Source organism: Chaetodon auriga, chromosome 16, assembly GCF_051107435.1.
Source record: "Chaetodon auriga isolate fChaAug3 chromosome 16, fChaAug3.hap1, whole genome shotgun sequence".
Classification (NCBI taxonomy): domain Eukaryota; kingdom Metazoa; phylum Chordata; class Actinopteri; order Chaetodontiformes; family Chaetodontidae; genus Chaetodon; species Chaetodon auriga.
In genome coordinates, this window is record NC_135089.1 from 7,317,287 (window position 1) to 7,334,849 (window position 17,563).

Below are 17,563 nucleotides of genomic sequence, written 5' to 3' on the forward strand. Positions count from 1 at the left end.
TTTACAGAGTTCACAAAATTATTTTTATCATCTTGAGAATTAAAATAATTTTTCATCTGAAATGTGTGAATGCTCTTTGTCTCACATGGAACTGACAGAATAAAGGTGTTGAAATACTGCTTGTGCCTCAAAATGTAAGTGGCCACCAGAAGGGAAAGGTGACTTTCAGGGAAAAGAAAAACATTACATCACAGCGGACTGAAAAACAGTAATATTATCTGAAACAAGTCTAAACAACTGTAATTCTAAATTACATTTTCAGAGTACACATATTAAAATGCAAACTTGTGGAGCTTAACATTTGGAAAATGTGCTTGCACATGTACACCCATGTGAACTTCATGGCACAATGGTATGACAGCTCTCAGGTGACAAGGCATCAAACAGGTAGCATATCAGCTGCTTGGCCTGGAGGAGAGAACACAAGTGCAAAGGTGACTCGAAAAACAAAACAATATTTCATAAGAATTCATTAAATCTTAATAGAGCAGCTAAATCCCTAATTCATCTATTAAGCATTAAGTCCTTGAAAGATAAATTATATTCATGATGTACCTCTTTCTTGCTCTCAGGGTAGATGATTGCTTCTCCCACTTTTTCTAAGTCTGGCCTCTCCTTGTAAATGCTAGCATAAGGAGAAGTGCAGGGAACAGGAAAAAGTTATTTTTCTGTAAATATTCTACATATTTGCACAGTAGGTTTAAGTTATTCTCACCTCTCAAGGATCGAGTTGAAGCAGGTCGCGACCGCTTCGCCTTGCAGAGCCATGATGAGGCAGGGTGCCGTTGAAAGATGAGCCATCTATAAAAAGGCACAGGAGGCAGCAGGGGCAATCAGCTGCTGATTGCTCTATTTGTACAAAAGTGAGCTCTAAAGCAACTTCTATCCGAGCCAAACCTCTCACCCTCTCATTTCCTCCTGAGAACACCTTCAGTGTCTGAGCAATGTGTTTCTTCTGCTCATCATCCAGTTTGCTCATCCTCCCTGCCACCAGATGGCAGCCTGACCCCAGCAGCTGCTCCAGTATGTCCAGCTGGGATGGCATCTGGCTGAGGGGTGGAGTGTTTAAGGGTATCAGCAGACAGGTTGTCTGCCAGAGAGCACTGTGTATCAGGGACCCTGGAACCAATAAACAAGCAAAACAGGACATTTGTTGTCTGCATGGTTTACAAAGGTCATCTGGAACTGAGTCATGTTTCAACATCCATTCCAGCAGAGTCCCTGCCAAAGTCACAATAAATGATTAAATCATTTAAAGGGACCCATTTTGCTTTAAGAAAGGACTGAGCCATGCAATGCTCATTGCTTTGGGTTTAAACTGAGTTGAGTGTTATGATATACTCAGGAAAATGTGCATTCTTGCTGATCTGACTACACCACTAATACAACTTGAATGGAGAGCATACTTTGTTCTGCATACTTTAAAGTAATCCTCCTAACAAACATTTTAACACATGTAATTGTCTGAAATTAAAACAAGAGGTCCAAACCTCCATTTGGTCCTGATGCCATCAAAGGTGACAGACCTTCCTGGGCCACAGAGGCCAGTGTGCAGCTGTGTTCACGCTCCACCGAGGCTAAAGGGTCTGAGCACATGTTGAATATCTGTCATAAGAAACAAAGCATAAACACAGGCAGTCAGAGGCACAACCCATCTACCAAGTCCTGTGTGTGGCAGGTGTACCTGTTCCTGTCTCATTGTGCTGGTCTCAGCACAGCAGAGCCCCTCTGGAAAAAGCCTCTTCACATCCTGAATTGCTTTCTGATTTGAGCCTGATCCTGTAACATTGGTTGGCAACATTTAAGACATACAGTAAGGCAAGGCAAGGCAAGTGTATCTGTGTTAGCATTGTGGCATATTCATGTATGTGCACCACCGTGTAGTACAAGAAACTGACCATAGATGCCATGGTTTAAATGAGCCATGCCATGACAGGTCGTCCACAGGGATGAGTCCTCTTGGCCGAGCACATCCAGCAGTCTCTTCACAGCATTCTCCCCCTCAAGGCAGAGCGCCAGTGAGGCGCCAGAGCACATGTAGTCCACATGGGCCTCCACGTCCGAGGGGTCCTGCACACAGCACTGTATGAATTGTCAAGGCTTATGTTTTGCATGAAAGGAAAGCTTATTTTTCAGTCACATAATCATTCTCAGCTACACTTTCTGCAGGCAGCAGTGAGCTAGCGTCGCTTCTGTCCAGGGTCACTACACGCAGGCCCACCAGTGTGAGGCCGCTCAGCCGGAGCGTGCGGATCATTTGAGCCAGAGTGTGATTCCAGATTCTTGGCTTGAACAGGCACACAGTGAGCAGCGTCTGTGGATCTGAACAGACAGTACTGTTACACCAATGATTCATATGTAAGTATATTTTAAGTATATTCAAAGCCATTAAATCGTCATTGTTTGGCACTATCACGAACAATTCTGTGTCGCATGTTCATCAGTTCAATTCTTACAATAAAAAAAGCTCCAATGATGAATTACATTATAAAATATAATCACTGTGTGCTGTGTGGTGTAGCTGTTTTTCAATATCACTCCCATGACAATATCAAACACGTACCTTTTGTACTGCAGTTTTGGGGCTGAAACTTCAGAACTGGGGTTATTCTGTAGTCTGCAGGGGAAAGAAGTGGTGTGATGTGCCTACTTCCAGTTTACACAGTACACATTCAAGGCTATCTGCTTATTTCTCCTTAAATGTTGTGACAGGCTCAAATACTTCAAACTGGGCCATCCCTTCAGAGATTTGATTTTAGACTTGGTATCTGATCACATGTTTTTTAATACAGCACTCAATAAACCTACCAGGAATCATCTCATGCTCAAAGAAGAAGAGGGAGGCTTGTCTGAAAGCCACTGCAGGTGTGGGTGACATCAGGACACTGAGGTTACCAGGGTAGTCGTGTGGTAGGAGGTTCCTCAGCGAAACAAAAGCCTCTACCCTTCTAAGAGCACACACCAGGACAGGAGAGGACATCAGGCTGTATAGGCTGTTGTGGCAGAGCTGCTCTCCCACCTCATATGGACTCAGTTCCTGAGCCTGAAATCGGGTTAACGCGGGCAGACATTTCAGGCCAAGCAGCTCGAATCCTACATGTGGTAAGTGAGGAGGAAGGGTAAGTTAAGAGAATTCTGATGAAATAATTCACTCACATACTACTTTGTTCATTCATTAAACTGTGTTGGCTGGTATTTGTTTTTGACAAATGTTTGTTTACTGTCACCTCCAGTTCCAAAGCCCAGGACAGGCTGCACTGTCAGAAATACAGCTGAACCTCACCCACCTTCTGGCCCTCCTGTCAGTGCTCTGTGTAGGAGGCTCAGGCCTTGGCTCATGTCCTTCCCACACAAGGTCAAAATCACCACCTGCTCCATGTTTGGGTTGGATGAGCACTTGTGATGGGACAGGATCACACTGGAGGGATCTGGCACTGCCCACATACGCCTAACTAAAAAGAACATATAGGTCAGAAATGTTAAGGGCTGCAGCAGAGGAGCATCTGCTGGACTCTTCACTGACAGTGAACACACAGTACTTACCAAAGATATGGAACAAGTTACTGCTGTAAGACACAGTGTGGAAACAGAAGCTTGGCTCTACTGTCTGAACACCATCAAGTCTGGAGTGGATGCAACCCAGAAGCTTTTTTGCCTCAAATTCTCTCATTAGGGCTGAAACAATACAGCAACTGCGAGGTTATTTTGTTGGCAAAGAAAAACTTGACAATACAGACTTTTCACATCATTACATGCAAATTTTTACTTCCTGTGTCATTCATGGAGATGATTTGTGTTGCAGATATAACTTGAGATGGAATTCAGACCTGCTGGCAGACTGACACTGTGGCGCATCGCATTTTCTTTCCTCAGTAACAACACCAGACAGTGAGAGGGCAGCTCCACCTCCTGCTGATCCAGGGTCACAATATATGGACTGCAGAACACAAGTGCCTGGAGAGAACAAATACACAGGCTTCAAGACTGTGATGAAAAATACAGAAGTATAAGGAGAAATCTGTGATACCTTAGACATAAACAGCAGAATAGCTGACCCACAGTTTGGAAATACATTTGCTGCAAACAAGGATTTACTAATCATAACACTGTTCCTCTGAACATCTGGAGTCTGACTGAGTATCCTGATGTTCTACCTGCTGGTCGGGGAGTCCAAGGACTGCAGCTCCATTGCTCTGAAGCTGCAGCCTCTGCAGCCCCTGCAGACTGAAGCCTCTGTGTTCACAAACAGCCAAAATTTGGCCGTAGCAGCATGGAGGAATCACAGGCGACACCACGAGGAGTAAGTCAGCTATGCAGGGACAGAGAAGGATTAGCAGCTCCACTCAAGCAAAAAATCTTTGATCCTTCCTGCAAATAAAATTTCCCCCGGGACAGTGAAGATGAAAGTTGAAAATGAAATGTGGACACAAGCCAGTTTTCCCTCTGGTGACAGTTTTGGCTCCTTTGTTGAGTACCTTTTGTTGTAGCACACAGAAAGGAAGGTGATTTGCTTAAACTGAACAGGCTGCCTCTGACTCTGTCATCCAAAGGTAGAACTCTACAAACAAAAGTGAGGGTGACTGATTATACCACTATTAGAGTAAAAGAAAAAACACAGTAAAAAAGGGACAGCACTGTCTGACTGTAAACTACAAACCGGTTGTAATTGTGTGCACTTTCTCCTTGAAGTCTTCCAGAAAACCACAAGCACAGCTCCCTGTGGACCTCAGTGGCCAATCGAGGGGAGTGGAGGAGTGGAGCTTCTTGACTTCCACACTGGAGAGGGCCGAGAGGAGTCGAATCTGTCCTTCTGGGCAGCAGAGGATCTAAGGAACAAGTTAAATCTTTCAAAACTGAGTGGGCATGCGGACCCCGAACAGCTAGGGCAAGAACAGGCTGGCAGGTCTCGTCAGTTCTCTGGACGACTGGCGCAGCACCTACGAATCAGAGGGAGAGTGTTCTTTAAAGACTATTTTTACTCAATAAAGACACTGACAAAGGCCGTAGGCCTCACTTGGATCCAGGATGCACATCAGACCAGTGAGCCAGAAGGAGAGTCATTGAGTATTTTATGAGCAGATGGCTTTCGTCATGTCCTACCAGCACTCTCACTCAGGAACCTCTGCGGTGGATAAAGAAGCCGCAGACCACACACATCGAGTCCTGCCTCGAGAACAAGCTGGAGGGTGTAGTGTGTTATGAGGGGATGTAGGAAGAAAGCTTTGCACCCCAGGGCAACTGATACCTACAACAAAAAAGAGTGAAAAGTTAACACATTTTCACTTCACATTCAGTTTCTCCATCTTTACTGCTATGCCTCTGATTCAAGCTGTTGAACAACGACTACTGCAAAGTACACTTCTGAAGGGCAAGGTGCTCACCTCTGTGTGCAGCTCTAGCGCGGTCTCTCTCGCCTTACAAACACGCTCCTGAGTTTCCACAGTCTGCCAGTAAAACCCTGGACTGGGACCAAATGTCCTATCTATAACCTGAAATACAAGGCCAAGGGAACTGAATGCAGTCAGCAGAATGCAAAATCATCGAAGTGCGTGAATATATATTCAGTCTCTGAAGCAAACCACCTTTTTGCTGGGAGTGGCAGAGATGAAACAATTCAAATAGGAAGAGGGCAGATGGATGCATGAGGCAAAGGCTTGTTGGTCCAGTGAGTTGTTTCTTTCAGCAATCAGAGTGAGTGAAGTCTCAGAGAGGAACCTGCGGACATGGTTACAGAAAGGCATGTGGATGTCTCTGTGCCTTTTCTGCAAAACAAACAAAAAGAAGAACAGGGTCAGCGCTCAGATCATCAGACATTGTTAAGATTAAGTGTTTTGCTTTTTTCCCCTGTTCACCCTTGGTGCATAACAGTGACGAGCCACAGCTAAAACATGCAAAGCCAGTCCATCCTCTGTCCACAGCTGCTGAAGTCCTGCGACCCAGAATGGGACCTTTGCACCAGCCTCATCTTCATCGTGACGTGGGTTCGGGCCAACCTAATACACATTAACAAATGACCCCCACATAGTGAAGCATGAACTCAGCTTTACAAATAACAAACATTGGCTCACATTACGGGAAGGAGAAGCCACCGCTCACTAACCAAAGACAGAAACCAAGCCACTAAAGTGTTGTAGATGTGTGATTTAGTAGCAGCTGGACACACATGTTTTCTCCTGCCATGAGCTCTGTCTCCAACCATACCAGGACTGGAGAGGTCGACGATCAGTAGCATGCACCCCTGACTTTCAATATCTGCTGGTAGTGTGCTGATAGACTGTAGATGAGATGCTTCCTGAAAACAAGTCATTATAAGTGTCGGCCATTTTGTTGAGTGCTGTAAATTTTCAGTTTTGCCAAACTTACAAAATCATAAAGAACATCAGTTCTTTCTGCAGCTGGCTGCTTCTGATTAACAGATTTGGTTGGACGATGTTTTTCCAGTTTCTTAAGAATTTGCTGCTGTTGCTGCTGAACTTGTTGTCCCTGTTGGTCACTAACAAAAGAGCTGTCATGGTTAAAATACATGTTTATTGTCAATGATGTGCTGAATGAGTTAAGAAAAAACATACCTCTGCTGCTTTGCTTTTTTGATTGTACTTTGCTGAGTTGTTGGTGGGCTTTGAATTTTTCTGTGCTCAAACTGTACACCTGATGATTGTTTGTCTTCCCGCAGGTGCTGCGAGTCATGGCTACATGCAGACTCAGGCTGGGGCAGCTTCACTTTCCGTTCTTCTGCTTCATTCCCAAGCACTGAATATGGAGGATCTGTAGATTTATTGGGATATTTATTCCCAGTTCTATTCATCTCCCTTATTTTCTGAAGCAACATACTCTTGCCAGTCATTTCCCTGGAAGCAGAGACAATGTGGATTTTTAAAAAATGTGCTGGACTGAAGCATAGCAACTTCTAAAGCAGAGTATTTACTGTACCGGTCCCTCATCCGTGATCCAGTATGCGCTGTCAGATTGGGTTTCTTTGCAGGTGGTGTTTCCTGGTGAGTGTTGGGTCTGGCTGGTGACTTGGACTCTGGTGAAAGATCTAGAGACCCTCCTGGTGCTTTTATTGAAGGATCAGGGCAACGCAGGTCAATATACACAGTGGGACACTCCTGAAGGCTGCACTGCAGCTCTGCTTCCATCCTTACTGATGATTTATTCCACACATTATTATGTCTGCATGAAAAAAGGTAATTATTATTGTTATCTTTGAATTTTTGTCACAAAACCTGAGCAGTGGTATGACTTACCTGATGTGGTTTGGACTTTTCACAGGCTCTGACACCGACTTAGATGACTGGCTTTTACAGAGAGCAACTAGTCTCTTCATTATATCTGTCTGAGACCTGTCCTTGTCACCATCTATGAACAAAAACTGAGTTGAAACTATGACACAATATATCAAATTAATAATGTAAAGTATTAAACACATAACCCCAACATAATCATCCACAAACCCTTATCATCATCATCACCAATCATTCACTACATCTCCAGTGATGGGTGTTTACTTACCTTCATGTATTTTCGCAGGTTCAGCTGACACATGCTGCTGCAGGGACAACCCATCCTCTTTCAGATTTTGGAGGACAACATCCAAATCCCACTGGTCAAGCCTCTGAAACAAGAGTGTAGCATCTGGCGAATATTTACCTGGATTAACCATAACTGGTGATGATTGTCTCTAACTTTTTTAGGAAGTTTCCCAAACTCACCGCAAATGAGAGGACAGGAAAACCCTCATCAGCTTTTGTGCTGTCCACATTTGGCTTCTCAGAGGCATCCAGCTTGGCTTCTTTCATCTCCACAATACCTATCCCGCATGTACCTGCCTTTAATGGTGAAACAGGAGAGGAAAGAGTGCATATTTAGTGTTCACCATGATACACTGGTGCGCTTTCCTCTCCCGTAGATCAATATGACCCACCTTAACATCAGAGCGCTGTGTACTCCACTGAGCTGCAGCAGTGACTTCTACAATTTCATCATCATCCAGCTTCACACTTTGGCTGCAGGTCTCTTCAGACCAGTATGTCTGTGGCACAGGTTTCAACAGCTCCTGATCGAGAAAACACAGAAACACAATGATTACCAGGCATGTTTGTTCAGGGTTCCTCACATGGCTACCATTAACACTCATGAGATAGTCATAATGAACTAACCTCTGGGTCATCATCATCCATTGAAAGACAATCAAAGTCTTCAGGGACCTCCAGGGAAAGACCAGCGGGTCTTTGATATATGGTGATAATCTCCTCATTCTCGGACTGTAACGTTGAGAGGAATCATTACTTACAATTGGAAATAACGCCGTGTGTACGTTTTTTGTCAGTTAGCAGACGTTAGCATATTTTTAGGGAGAAAAAAAAAACATACGGGTGAAGAATCGAAGTCGATGGTCGGTAAATGTGGTTTCACTTTCTCCAGAATTGAATATGATGAATAATTCATGTCCATCACTAACAGGCAGAAACAGGCCTCCAAGGAAGACAGTTAACACTAGTTTTTATGTACCGTTTCCGCTGTTTGCCGCAGTTCATTATGTGAAGATCCTTGGTTACTCTTGGTAACGGAAAACTTTTCTGTCAACACGTGCATGGTCAACAATGCTGCCTTCAGGTGCTGTCAGAAATGTCGCTATTAACTATGTCATGAAAACACAAAAAAAGTCAGATAAGCCTGTTCCTCTGCTATAGCTGTGTGTGAGAGAGTGATGTAGAGACATGTTCGAGGTAGGTTACGCTCAGTAATGTTAGTCTGTACAAATGTAACGTGGTAAATCCACTGGATGACGGGCTAATTTATAGCATTCTGACCTACTGAAACGCAACTTAAGTTGTGCTAAATGCAGTAGTGCTCTCGGCAAGCTAACTTTAGCTGGCTAGCCATGGTGCTAAAATTACGTTGTTCACCACGTCCAATGTTTGGACTGCGTCGACCGTGAGTGTGTGACTTGAAGGTAATGTAACATATATTTTCATGGCATTGTATTTGTTATGTATTTTCTGTGGAACTTTACCATTTTTCTAATTCATGAGCGAAGTGGTGCTGTGTATAGTAAAAGTTTATCTGTTCCTTGGATGCAGAAAGGTAACTCCCTGCTTACATGGAGCTAAAAAAAAAAAAATGTAAAGGCACACAGATTTTAAAGCATTTATTGCGCCGTGTAATGTGTACAGTGTGTTTTTTAAGTAAAAACACGCATCTTCACTACACCAAAACAATATACACATATGCAACAAACTGGAAGACATTTCACTGTCTGAGCTGTGCACATATTTCCTCCTGCCTGTCATGTTTGTCAGACTTTTGTTCAACCAGCCCATTCACATAAATGATAAACAAAATTGTGACTTACAGCGTATTGGCTTTAACTTAAAATTAGTTGCTTCCATTTTAAATTAGAGGCCAATGCCATGACTGTTCAACAGTTTCTGGCCTTCTCTTCCTATTATTATTGTCCCAAAATGCACATGACCATAGGAATGAAAGTGCTATCATGATCATATGATGTTCTAGAAATTTCATGTGGCCTGTGTTCTAGGCCATGAAGGGGGATCCAAGTGGTTTATGGAGGAACAATAAACTTCTAAAATATTAAAATGTTTCAAAAATACATCCAAATGCATCACATTTAAATATCTTATGGAAAGTGTTTACATATTAAACAACCTCACCTGGTAAATCAATTCCAAAGTGGTAAAAGTCAGGTCTGTACAGTCCATCTGACTCTCCAATGTCAATATAGATTTAATTATCACAAAGCATTTCTAGTGGATTCCATTAAATTCTCTGTTTTCTGCAGAGAGGTGGCAATTTACCAACTGTAGTCTCATTTTCCCACATTTAGATGCTCACTAAAAACATATAGCTCCATCAAGTTGAAGCAAAAGAAATATTGGTTGATTCATCTCTTCATTGAAAAACATTCATAGAATCCCTCAGATTTTTTGAAACATTTCATGTAAAGTTATCTGAAAATAGAGTGAAACAAGAACCTGAACCATTAGAATTCGAATTCAATTTACAAATCAGAATCTGAATTAATTTCCAAAAATATCACAGAAAACACACCAACCAATTCCCTAAATACATCTGTGTGCATGTGTGTGTGTGTGTGTGTGTGTGTGTGTGTGTGTGTGTGTCTGTCTGTGTGTGTGTCTGTGTGTGTGTCTGTGTGTGTGTTTTTCTAGCAGCTTTGAAAGAGTTCACCGTCAATATCCCGCAGGTCCTGACCAGCTAGACGTGGTGGGCTGGTGCATGTGATGTTGTTGTATATGGTGATAGTTGTGTCAGGCTCTTCACCCTCTGCGTGGGTCTCCACTTGCCGGGGTATCACCAATGGATTCCTCAAGCTGTAATTTCTGAGTGGGAGGGCACTGCAGTCACATTTCCACTGGTTCCCAGACAGCAAAAGTTTTTCCATACTCTCTGAGAAATCAGGGACCATGCTTGTCAAGGCATTAGATCTCAGGTCCAGATAGCGCAGCTTTGGGAGTAGCTGCTTTGTGCCATTCTGCAAAAACTGTCGACATTCATTGTTGGACAACAGCAAGTACTCCAAATTCTTGAGGCCAGAGAATGTATGCGTTGTGAGAACCTCCAGCTTGTTGAAACTCAAGTCCAGCCCCAATAGGCCGACCAGGTCCACAAAGCTCTGGCGTTCCACCACAGAGATATTGTTGTGCTGCAAGAAAAGCCTCCGTAGACCTGAGAGTCCATTGAAAGCTTGAGTTGTGATCCTTGTTAGGCAGCCTCTGTCCAGATGAAGGCTGTGGAGCTTTGACAGACCTTTGAACATTTGGTCTGGAAGACTGTGGAAGCAGCTTCCAGACAGGTTGATGACAGCCACATGAGATAGCCCTGTGAAACTACCCACTTGTGCCTCCTGCACTTGGTTGTGCTCTAGCTCTAGGACCTCCAGATGACCAAGCCCTTCAAAGATCCTTTCCCCCAGGGCTCGGATCCTGTTGTAGCTGAGTCGTAGCTCCTCTAAGTACTGCAGGTCACGGAAAGTCCTGGGCCTAATTCCAGTGACAGAATTGTTGGAAAGACGCAGCACATGAAGACTGTGCAGGCCCAAGAAAGTGTCTTCGTGGATGGAAGTCAGTCTGTTGTTAGTGAGATCCAGCCATCTTAGGGACTTCATGCCTACAAATGCCCTGGGTACCACTGTCACAATCTGATTCTGGGCCAGGTAAAGCTTTTGCAGTTTAGTGAGTTTAACAAACACATTAGCTTTAATGACCTTGAGATGGTTTCCAGTCAGATCCAACTCTTTAAGCTCAGCAAGATTTTGGAAAAGCTGTGGCTGTAAGTAAGCGAGTCTGTTCCCTGCAAGAACGAGTTCCCGTAGACCTTGCAGGTCATGGAAAACTGTCTCAGGTAAAACTGCAATTGAGTTCCTCCCTAGGTTGAGAAGCCACATGTGTGAGAGTCCTGCAAACAGTCTTTCCTCAATACGAGCAATCTGGTTGTTATGCAGACTAAGTGAAGCAAGGTTAGGTGTATTTTGGAAGATTGTCCCTGGTAAGACTCGGATCCGATTTCTCTCAAGGTGAATGTGTGCTAGTGACCTAAGTCCTTTGAAAGCCTGAGGGTCAAGCGTCGCCAGCTGGCCACTCTGCAGATTCAAAAAGTCCAGATTAGTAAGATCCTTAAAAGATGCTGCAGGGAGTGAGGTGAACAAGTTGCCATCTAGCCAGATAGAATGAGTGGATGGGGGCATGTCAGGTGGGACTTGCGTGAAGTTCCGAGCACTGCAGTACATGTTAAGCTCCAAGCTGTAGTCATCATGCAGACAGGTGCAACCCTTAGAGCATGGAATAGGTTCTTCAGTGACTCTCTCCCCAGCTGTGTCGGGGTCTGGCAACACCAGTGATGTTCCCAGTACCCACAACACCACCAGCACAATGGTTTGCATACCAGCTGTGGAAAGAACATCAAAATATAAATAATCAGTAAATTTGCTGCAGAATGTTTTTAAAATGTCATGCCTTCAATTTTTAATGTTTTGAACCTGTAAGGCCTAAATTATATTGCTTACCTACAGTCTGAGAGGTCTTGATTTAAGGTGGATAGGCTGTGAAATACTGAATGACTGAACCTTGTGCAAATGTTTGTATGCAGAGTGGAGTCTGCCAAGGCCCAAAACCCTTTTTTTTTCCCTTAAACCAGGTGCACTGAATTTGTGTGTTAACCCATTCATGTCCATCAGGCTTATGCTGAATGTTGCTTGTAACTTTTCATGTCCTGACCTAACTTCCTATTTTGTTTTAAACCAAAATCTACTTCAATAATTTTAACACAATAATCTGATGTCTCTAATAATTACAGTTCTCACGTATGTAATATAAGAATATAATTTCCATTACCTTAGTAAAGTGTTAACGATACTTCATTCAAATTCTAAGATTTGTATGTACATGTACAATTATTTTTAACGTATCTCACATTTACTATATTGTCACCCTAATAAGGGATTCAGTGTAAGTGGCCTTTGGTGTTTACTAAAGTCAGGGTCCTGTAGTCCATTTGCTGTAGATTTTAACTGCTGTACAGTGATAAAGAGATAACATGAACCCAATGCAGTCTACCCTTAAATGAGGTTGTGACTTTTCTTTTTTACTTACACGTTACTTTTTCAAGAAAGGAGCCTTTGATAACGGGTAATATGAGGCAAAAAGTGTTTCACTTCTTCCCTCAAATTTTAACTTTAAGTCTACACCTCATATTTAATATTGATTTACCCATCCCCCTTGCCATACCCCCTTGTTATATCTGAATAAAATCAACTATTTGCACCTGTCTGCACAATGACAACAGCTGTATTTAAGAGGCTTCATTAAAAACTCTAATGCCAGTGCCATTTCTGTTTCATTCACTTATTTGACAGTGCAGGATGAGGTCAGTTCCAGAGGTCAATTTCCTAATCACATCTATGATTGTAATGACTAACTGTGTGTTTACTCTTTTTCTTGGTATCTGGGTTCTTTTAGACAACCATGAACTGGTCATGCTCTAAAGGACAACTGAATTCAGATAACACTGTGTGCTTGCACATGAATTTCATTCATTGGCTTGCTAACTGTCATGTTGAATTTATGCTCTAAGTTTGTAACATCTGTCAAATATTTTCGTCTTCTGCAGTGAATAAGAAGGTAAAATGTTATCAGGTAGGCAGGTACATGACACACAGCACAACCTTGCCACCTTCAGTTATCTTATGTTACTCTTAGCAGATTTACAGGCAAGTGCATCACCTTTCTAATTATTTTGATTGTCTAATAGTCCCACATAAATTAATTGAGATGTATGCCTGTATTTGATTGCCGTTTAGGGTTAAATCTAAAATCAATATTTGCAAATGTGTTATGTCACAGACCAGAAAGATACACGTCATATTTATTTTGAATTGCATGTGAAATATGTCATGTGGAGCGACCAGTGAGTACTCATTGACATGTTTCTTAACATGCATATGTCCTACCGACCAATCAGTCTCCATTTCGCTGATGCTGAAGGAACGTCTGTATTGAGGAAATATTATTTTCATGTCTCTAACCAGTAGAGAGCACTGCTGGTCTGTTCTCACATCCAGGCCTAACAGCTTGCTATGTCCTTTGTCTGTAAAGGGCTCTCTTAACCTTCTGAAGGAAACTGTTTCATGCTAAACAGAGTATGACCAGAAGTGATGAGCAGATCATTTTAAACATAGGTTATATAACGCTGTTGTTTGTTGCTTGTTTCTTGATGCCTTTGGACGAGGCATGTAGGCAATTGGAAGGGAGTTTGGCTGTTTATCCTTCATAGAATGAATATCAACCCATTTTACAAACAGGGAAATAAAACAGTGCAGTTTTTTTTTTTTTACTGCTGTTTCAGTCCAAAAATTGCCATACCAAATGGCAGCCATAGTGAGTGGTTTCATGATTGTTGCTCCCCTGACAAATGCCTGTAATTGGCTCATTCCTCTGCACTCAATCAGACACAAAGGTTTCCAGGTTTGACAGTTCCTGTGTGTTTCCTGTGTGGAGGAGAAGAGTGTTCATAGTGAGCGGCACAGCCTGCTGCTGGGCTGTAAATGCTTGACTGGGCTGTGCCTTCAGGAAGGATAATTTTCTCAAATAATTCTGGATAAATTTTGTGCTTCCTCAGCAGCAGAGAACAGGCCTGAAAGGCGTGATGTCAATCTAAATTGGACAAATGCATGCAGATCAGTGTTGAAACCAATCATAATGTCTCCTTCGCTCTACTGTTCTGCAAATAAATGTCAGAACTCTTAACATGTAATGCCAGTGAAGTTTCAGGATGCATTAAATCATAAACTGTACATAATGGGTGTCCAGATTAACTCAGTGGGTGCTTTGTTGGGTCTGACTAAGTCACTTGGTACAGCTCTTTTGTACTGACATGTTTAGTTATTGTCTGTCAATCCCAGACTCAGAATTCAAGGTTGTTTGGTATTCTTCTGCGATTTTAGGTGTAGTTTATTAAGTGTACCTTATTTTTTTCATCTGAAATATATTGCATAGACAAAGACAAAGCCTCCACGGATTGGGTCAGTTATCTAAACCCATCATTAACCCAAACTTTAACTTCAAGGGGACATTTGCCTCACAGCCTAGTAAAACACAAAACATAATATATACATAAAACACAATACAAAGTCAGGCCAGTGATATTGTCCATCCCTACATATTTGTATACAAATCCCATATTAATACTATGTGTACATGGGGTGCAAGTTTCATTTAAAGTGTTTGAGATATCATACGAACAAACAAACAGGTGTAGGTTAAAATCTGTCACTCGACCTAACAGGGTTATGACTCAGACATTACTGTCTTGTTTTGTTTGTTTTGAGTTTTTGTTTAGGCTGCTATCCGAGTATTTGTTCACAATTTACGGTCAGAGCTGATTCTCTTTGAAACCATGAAATAATTTCCAGTTACCTTGTCACACATAAAGCACGGTTAGGTAACCCAGTGCTAAAAACATCTATTGAGGTATTACCTGCAATGGTTTTGTAAAGCAAAGACAGCCACACACCACAGTAGAAACCTAAGTGAGCCTCAGATAAGTACATAAAAGCCAGCTGCTGAATGCAGTAAACTGGTTGAACTAGCTGTATAATCTACAAAACCATAAAGCAACAGATTACTCCTCTTGTGCTGGGCCTCTGGATATGCATAATGTTGGACCCTCCTGTTGGTCTCATCTGTTGCACATGACATGGTGCATAGTGGCACATACAGCCATGGGAGACATCCAAACGAAATGGCTTTCTTTTCCCTGCTCTGTTGCTTTAATAGGACCCACACATCTCACTAAGAGAGGTTAAAAGATGGAGCTCTTATTCTCTGCTATGAACTAAATGGAGGAGCTTAATTGAACTAAATTGCCATCTTTGTCCCTATGCAGGCCTAAAGTGAGAACAATCCACCTTCCCCAACAAAGTGAGGTAAGGTAAGTAACTTTATTCATATGTAATGATGGCAGGCTCATTCAACACTGCCATCCACTGGCAGATTGTTGGACTGTTATCCCTTCACAGTCATTAAAAACTGAACAAAGAGAAACATGTCTTGTATGAGGACCACAGCTTTAAAACAGGACTGTTCAGTAGCCTTTCAGCCTTGGAGGTGATGGTGGTTCAGCGCTGCTCTGAACCCTGGTGCTACCTCACTCCTTTGACAGCCAAAGACCCTCGACACCCCTGCAGTGGCTATTAATAACACTCAGAGCTCGCAGTCGTCTCGCTGCTTTCTAGGAGGAGAGAGAATCCATTGGCTTTGTCTCGACATCTGGAGGGATCTCAGCCACTGTTTCTTAATTGATGGTGATCATTGTGACCAGAGCAAATCATTGCAGCTGATGACCCCATTAAGCCATTTGATTTTGCCAGTTGGATGTGTGAGCCACCAGTGCTGCCAAATCCTGTTTGGACCATGAAATTCAAACCTGAAAAGATACGATTATCAATTTTAAAAATACCTCTGAAATATCCAATATTGTGTTTAGGCATGATGCTACCCTGTAAATATCAATAGGTTCAGACAGCTCAGTGTACTTGATTATGTTGTTTTGTATTTAAACTTGTTTTCAAATACATCAGAAATTATATCTTTAAAGAATTGAAAAAATACAGAATCTTGTTCATGACTTTTGTCTGTTTCCTAACATTAACAAGGGGAAGAAGCTTTCTGGATTTATAAGCTTAGGAGCTTGCATCCACTAGGGATGAATGAGGACGTTAGCGACCTTTATAGTTAAAAGAGAGCTTTGTAGTTTTTGCAATTTTTGATATTTTCTTTGATCTTAAACACACAAAACACTTGTGTGTGTATGTATGTACATATGTATGTATCCATGCATGCATGCATGCATGCATGTATGTATGTACACACACAATCTAATATATGGTGTCGATACACAGGATATAATTACTGGGTGAGTCAGCATTTCTGACATATTTACCACATTCTTCAACTTCACTGTTACAAAAGCCCATTTATTGGCTGTCAAAGAAAAAGTTTTCTTCATTTAACTTCATTCAACCTCCACTGGAACGCCTTCATTTTTCCTCTCTATCCTCTTGTCCTGTGAAGGTTTGGCAAGTGGATTGACTAACATGGATGAAACTTTGAGCTTTGTTGAGTAACCTTGAACACACAGACAATGCCAGCTTCTAAGGTCTGGAAGAGGACAGGTGAAAGACACTTCATGCACTCAAACACACACCCAAGTCTGTCTGAATTAGCTGCCAGGCTTTGAATGGTGGAGACCTGGATCCCATTCAGAGGAAGAAAGAAAATATGCTGATGAATCCCAGGAGAAACTCAGAAAATCCATAGCCTCTTTTAGCTCTCTCATTCATTTATGTATGTCACATGGTCTTAGCATGAAACATTACAATTGAAGGACCCAATTAGTGGTACATCTATTCTCCACTTAACCTGTACATCTCAAATTTGTTTTTGTTTGGTTTTTTATCATGTCCTTGTTTGAAAGTGCAGACTCACATAGGTAGATTGACCCAAAAACGGGCTGAGGAGTGCAAGGCTTCATTCTTATGTTGAGATGCTTTTTTAATGGTACTGTTTATAGAACTCACCCTTCCCTCGAGCTGCTGTGCACTTCATGTGAATGTCATTTTGATGGGTGAGTATTTCATTTTCCTGTGCAGCTGCGTCCAGGTGAAGGAGCGATCCAATTCTGGAGACGGTGTCATCCTCATCTTCATATATCTGGGCCAAACAGGAAATGCAGTGATACATAGCAACAGGTCAGTCAGTAAAGCTTCTGTCAAAGTCTTATGACGCCCTGTGAATTTGCATTGTGCAGCATTAGGTGTCTGATGTGTTTCTTTGCCATGATGCTTAAGTTTTGCATGCATGGTTTGAAAGTAGAGCAGAGTCGGATTTGGAAAGTAGCCACGGGCCTGTTCAGGTCTGTTTCTTTCTTTTCATTTCAGTTATATGCACAGTAGATTGTGCATATCAGTTAGTTTGTAATTGTCTTCTAGCGATACGTGCTCTGTATGTTTAGAAATCTTGAGACACTC

At 42.2% G+C, this 17,563-nt stretch overlaps 2 protein-coding genes across 2 annotated transcripts; both read right to left on the minus strand.

Moving 5' to 3' along the window:
* Positions 1-299: 299 nt before the first annotated feature.
* LOC143333844 (dynein axonemal assembly factor 8) lies at positions 300-8,454 on the minus strand. The gene is made up of 29 exons (XM_076752207.1): positions 8,374-8,454; positions 8,160-8,264; positions 7,925-8,056; positions 7,713-7,829; positions 7,513-7,615; positions 7,248-7,359; positions 6,931-7,173; positions 6,364-6,505; positions 6,197-6,292; positions 5,836-5,993; positions 5,583-5,751; positions 5,382-5,489; positions 5,101-5,245; positions 4,658-4,937; positions 4,452-4,558; positions 4,155-4,309; positions 3,828-3,954; positions 3,540-3,675; positions 3,288-3,448; positions 2,809-3,093; positions 2,564-2,617; positions 2,159-2,322; positions 1,899-2,070; positions 1,685-1,779; positions 1,491-1,605; positions 905-1,119; positions 716-801; positions 556-625; positions 300-408 (listed from the first exon to the last, which is right to left on the minus strand). Exons 1-29 carry the CDS (start codon positions 8,452-8,454, stop codon positions 340-342), a joined length of 4,002 nt encoding a protein of 1,333 aa, XP_076608322.1. The 3' UTR covers positions 300-339.
* A 1,732-nt stretch (positions 8,455-10,186) lies between these two features.
* Positions 10,187-17,130, minus strand: igfals (insulin-like growth factor binding protein, acid labile subunit). Its single transcript, XM_076753339.1, has 2 exons — positions 17,114-17,130; positions 10,187-11,925 (listed from the first exon to the last, which is right to left on the minus strand). The coding sequence occupies exon 2, from the start codon at positions 11,918-11,920 to the stop codon at positions 10,187-10,189; it is 1,734 nt and encodes a 577-aa protein (XP_076609454.1). The 5' UTR covers positions 11,921-11,925; positions 17,114-17,130.
* Between the last annotated feature and the right edge of the window lie 433 nt (positions 17,131-17,563).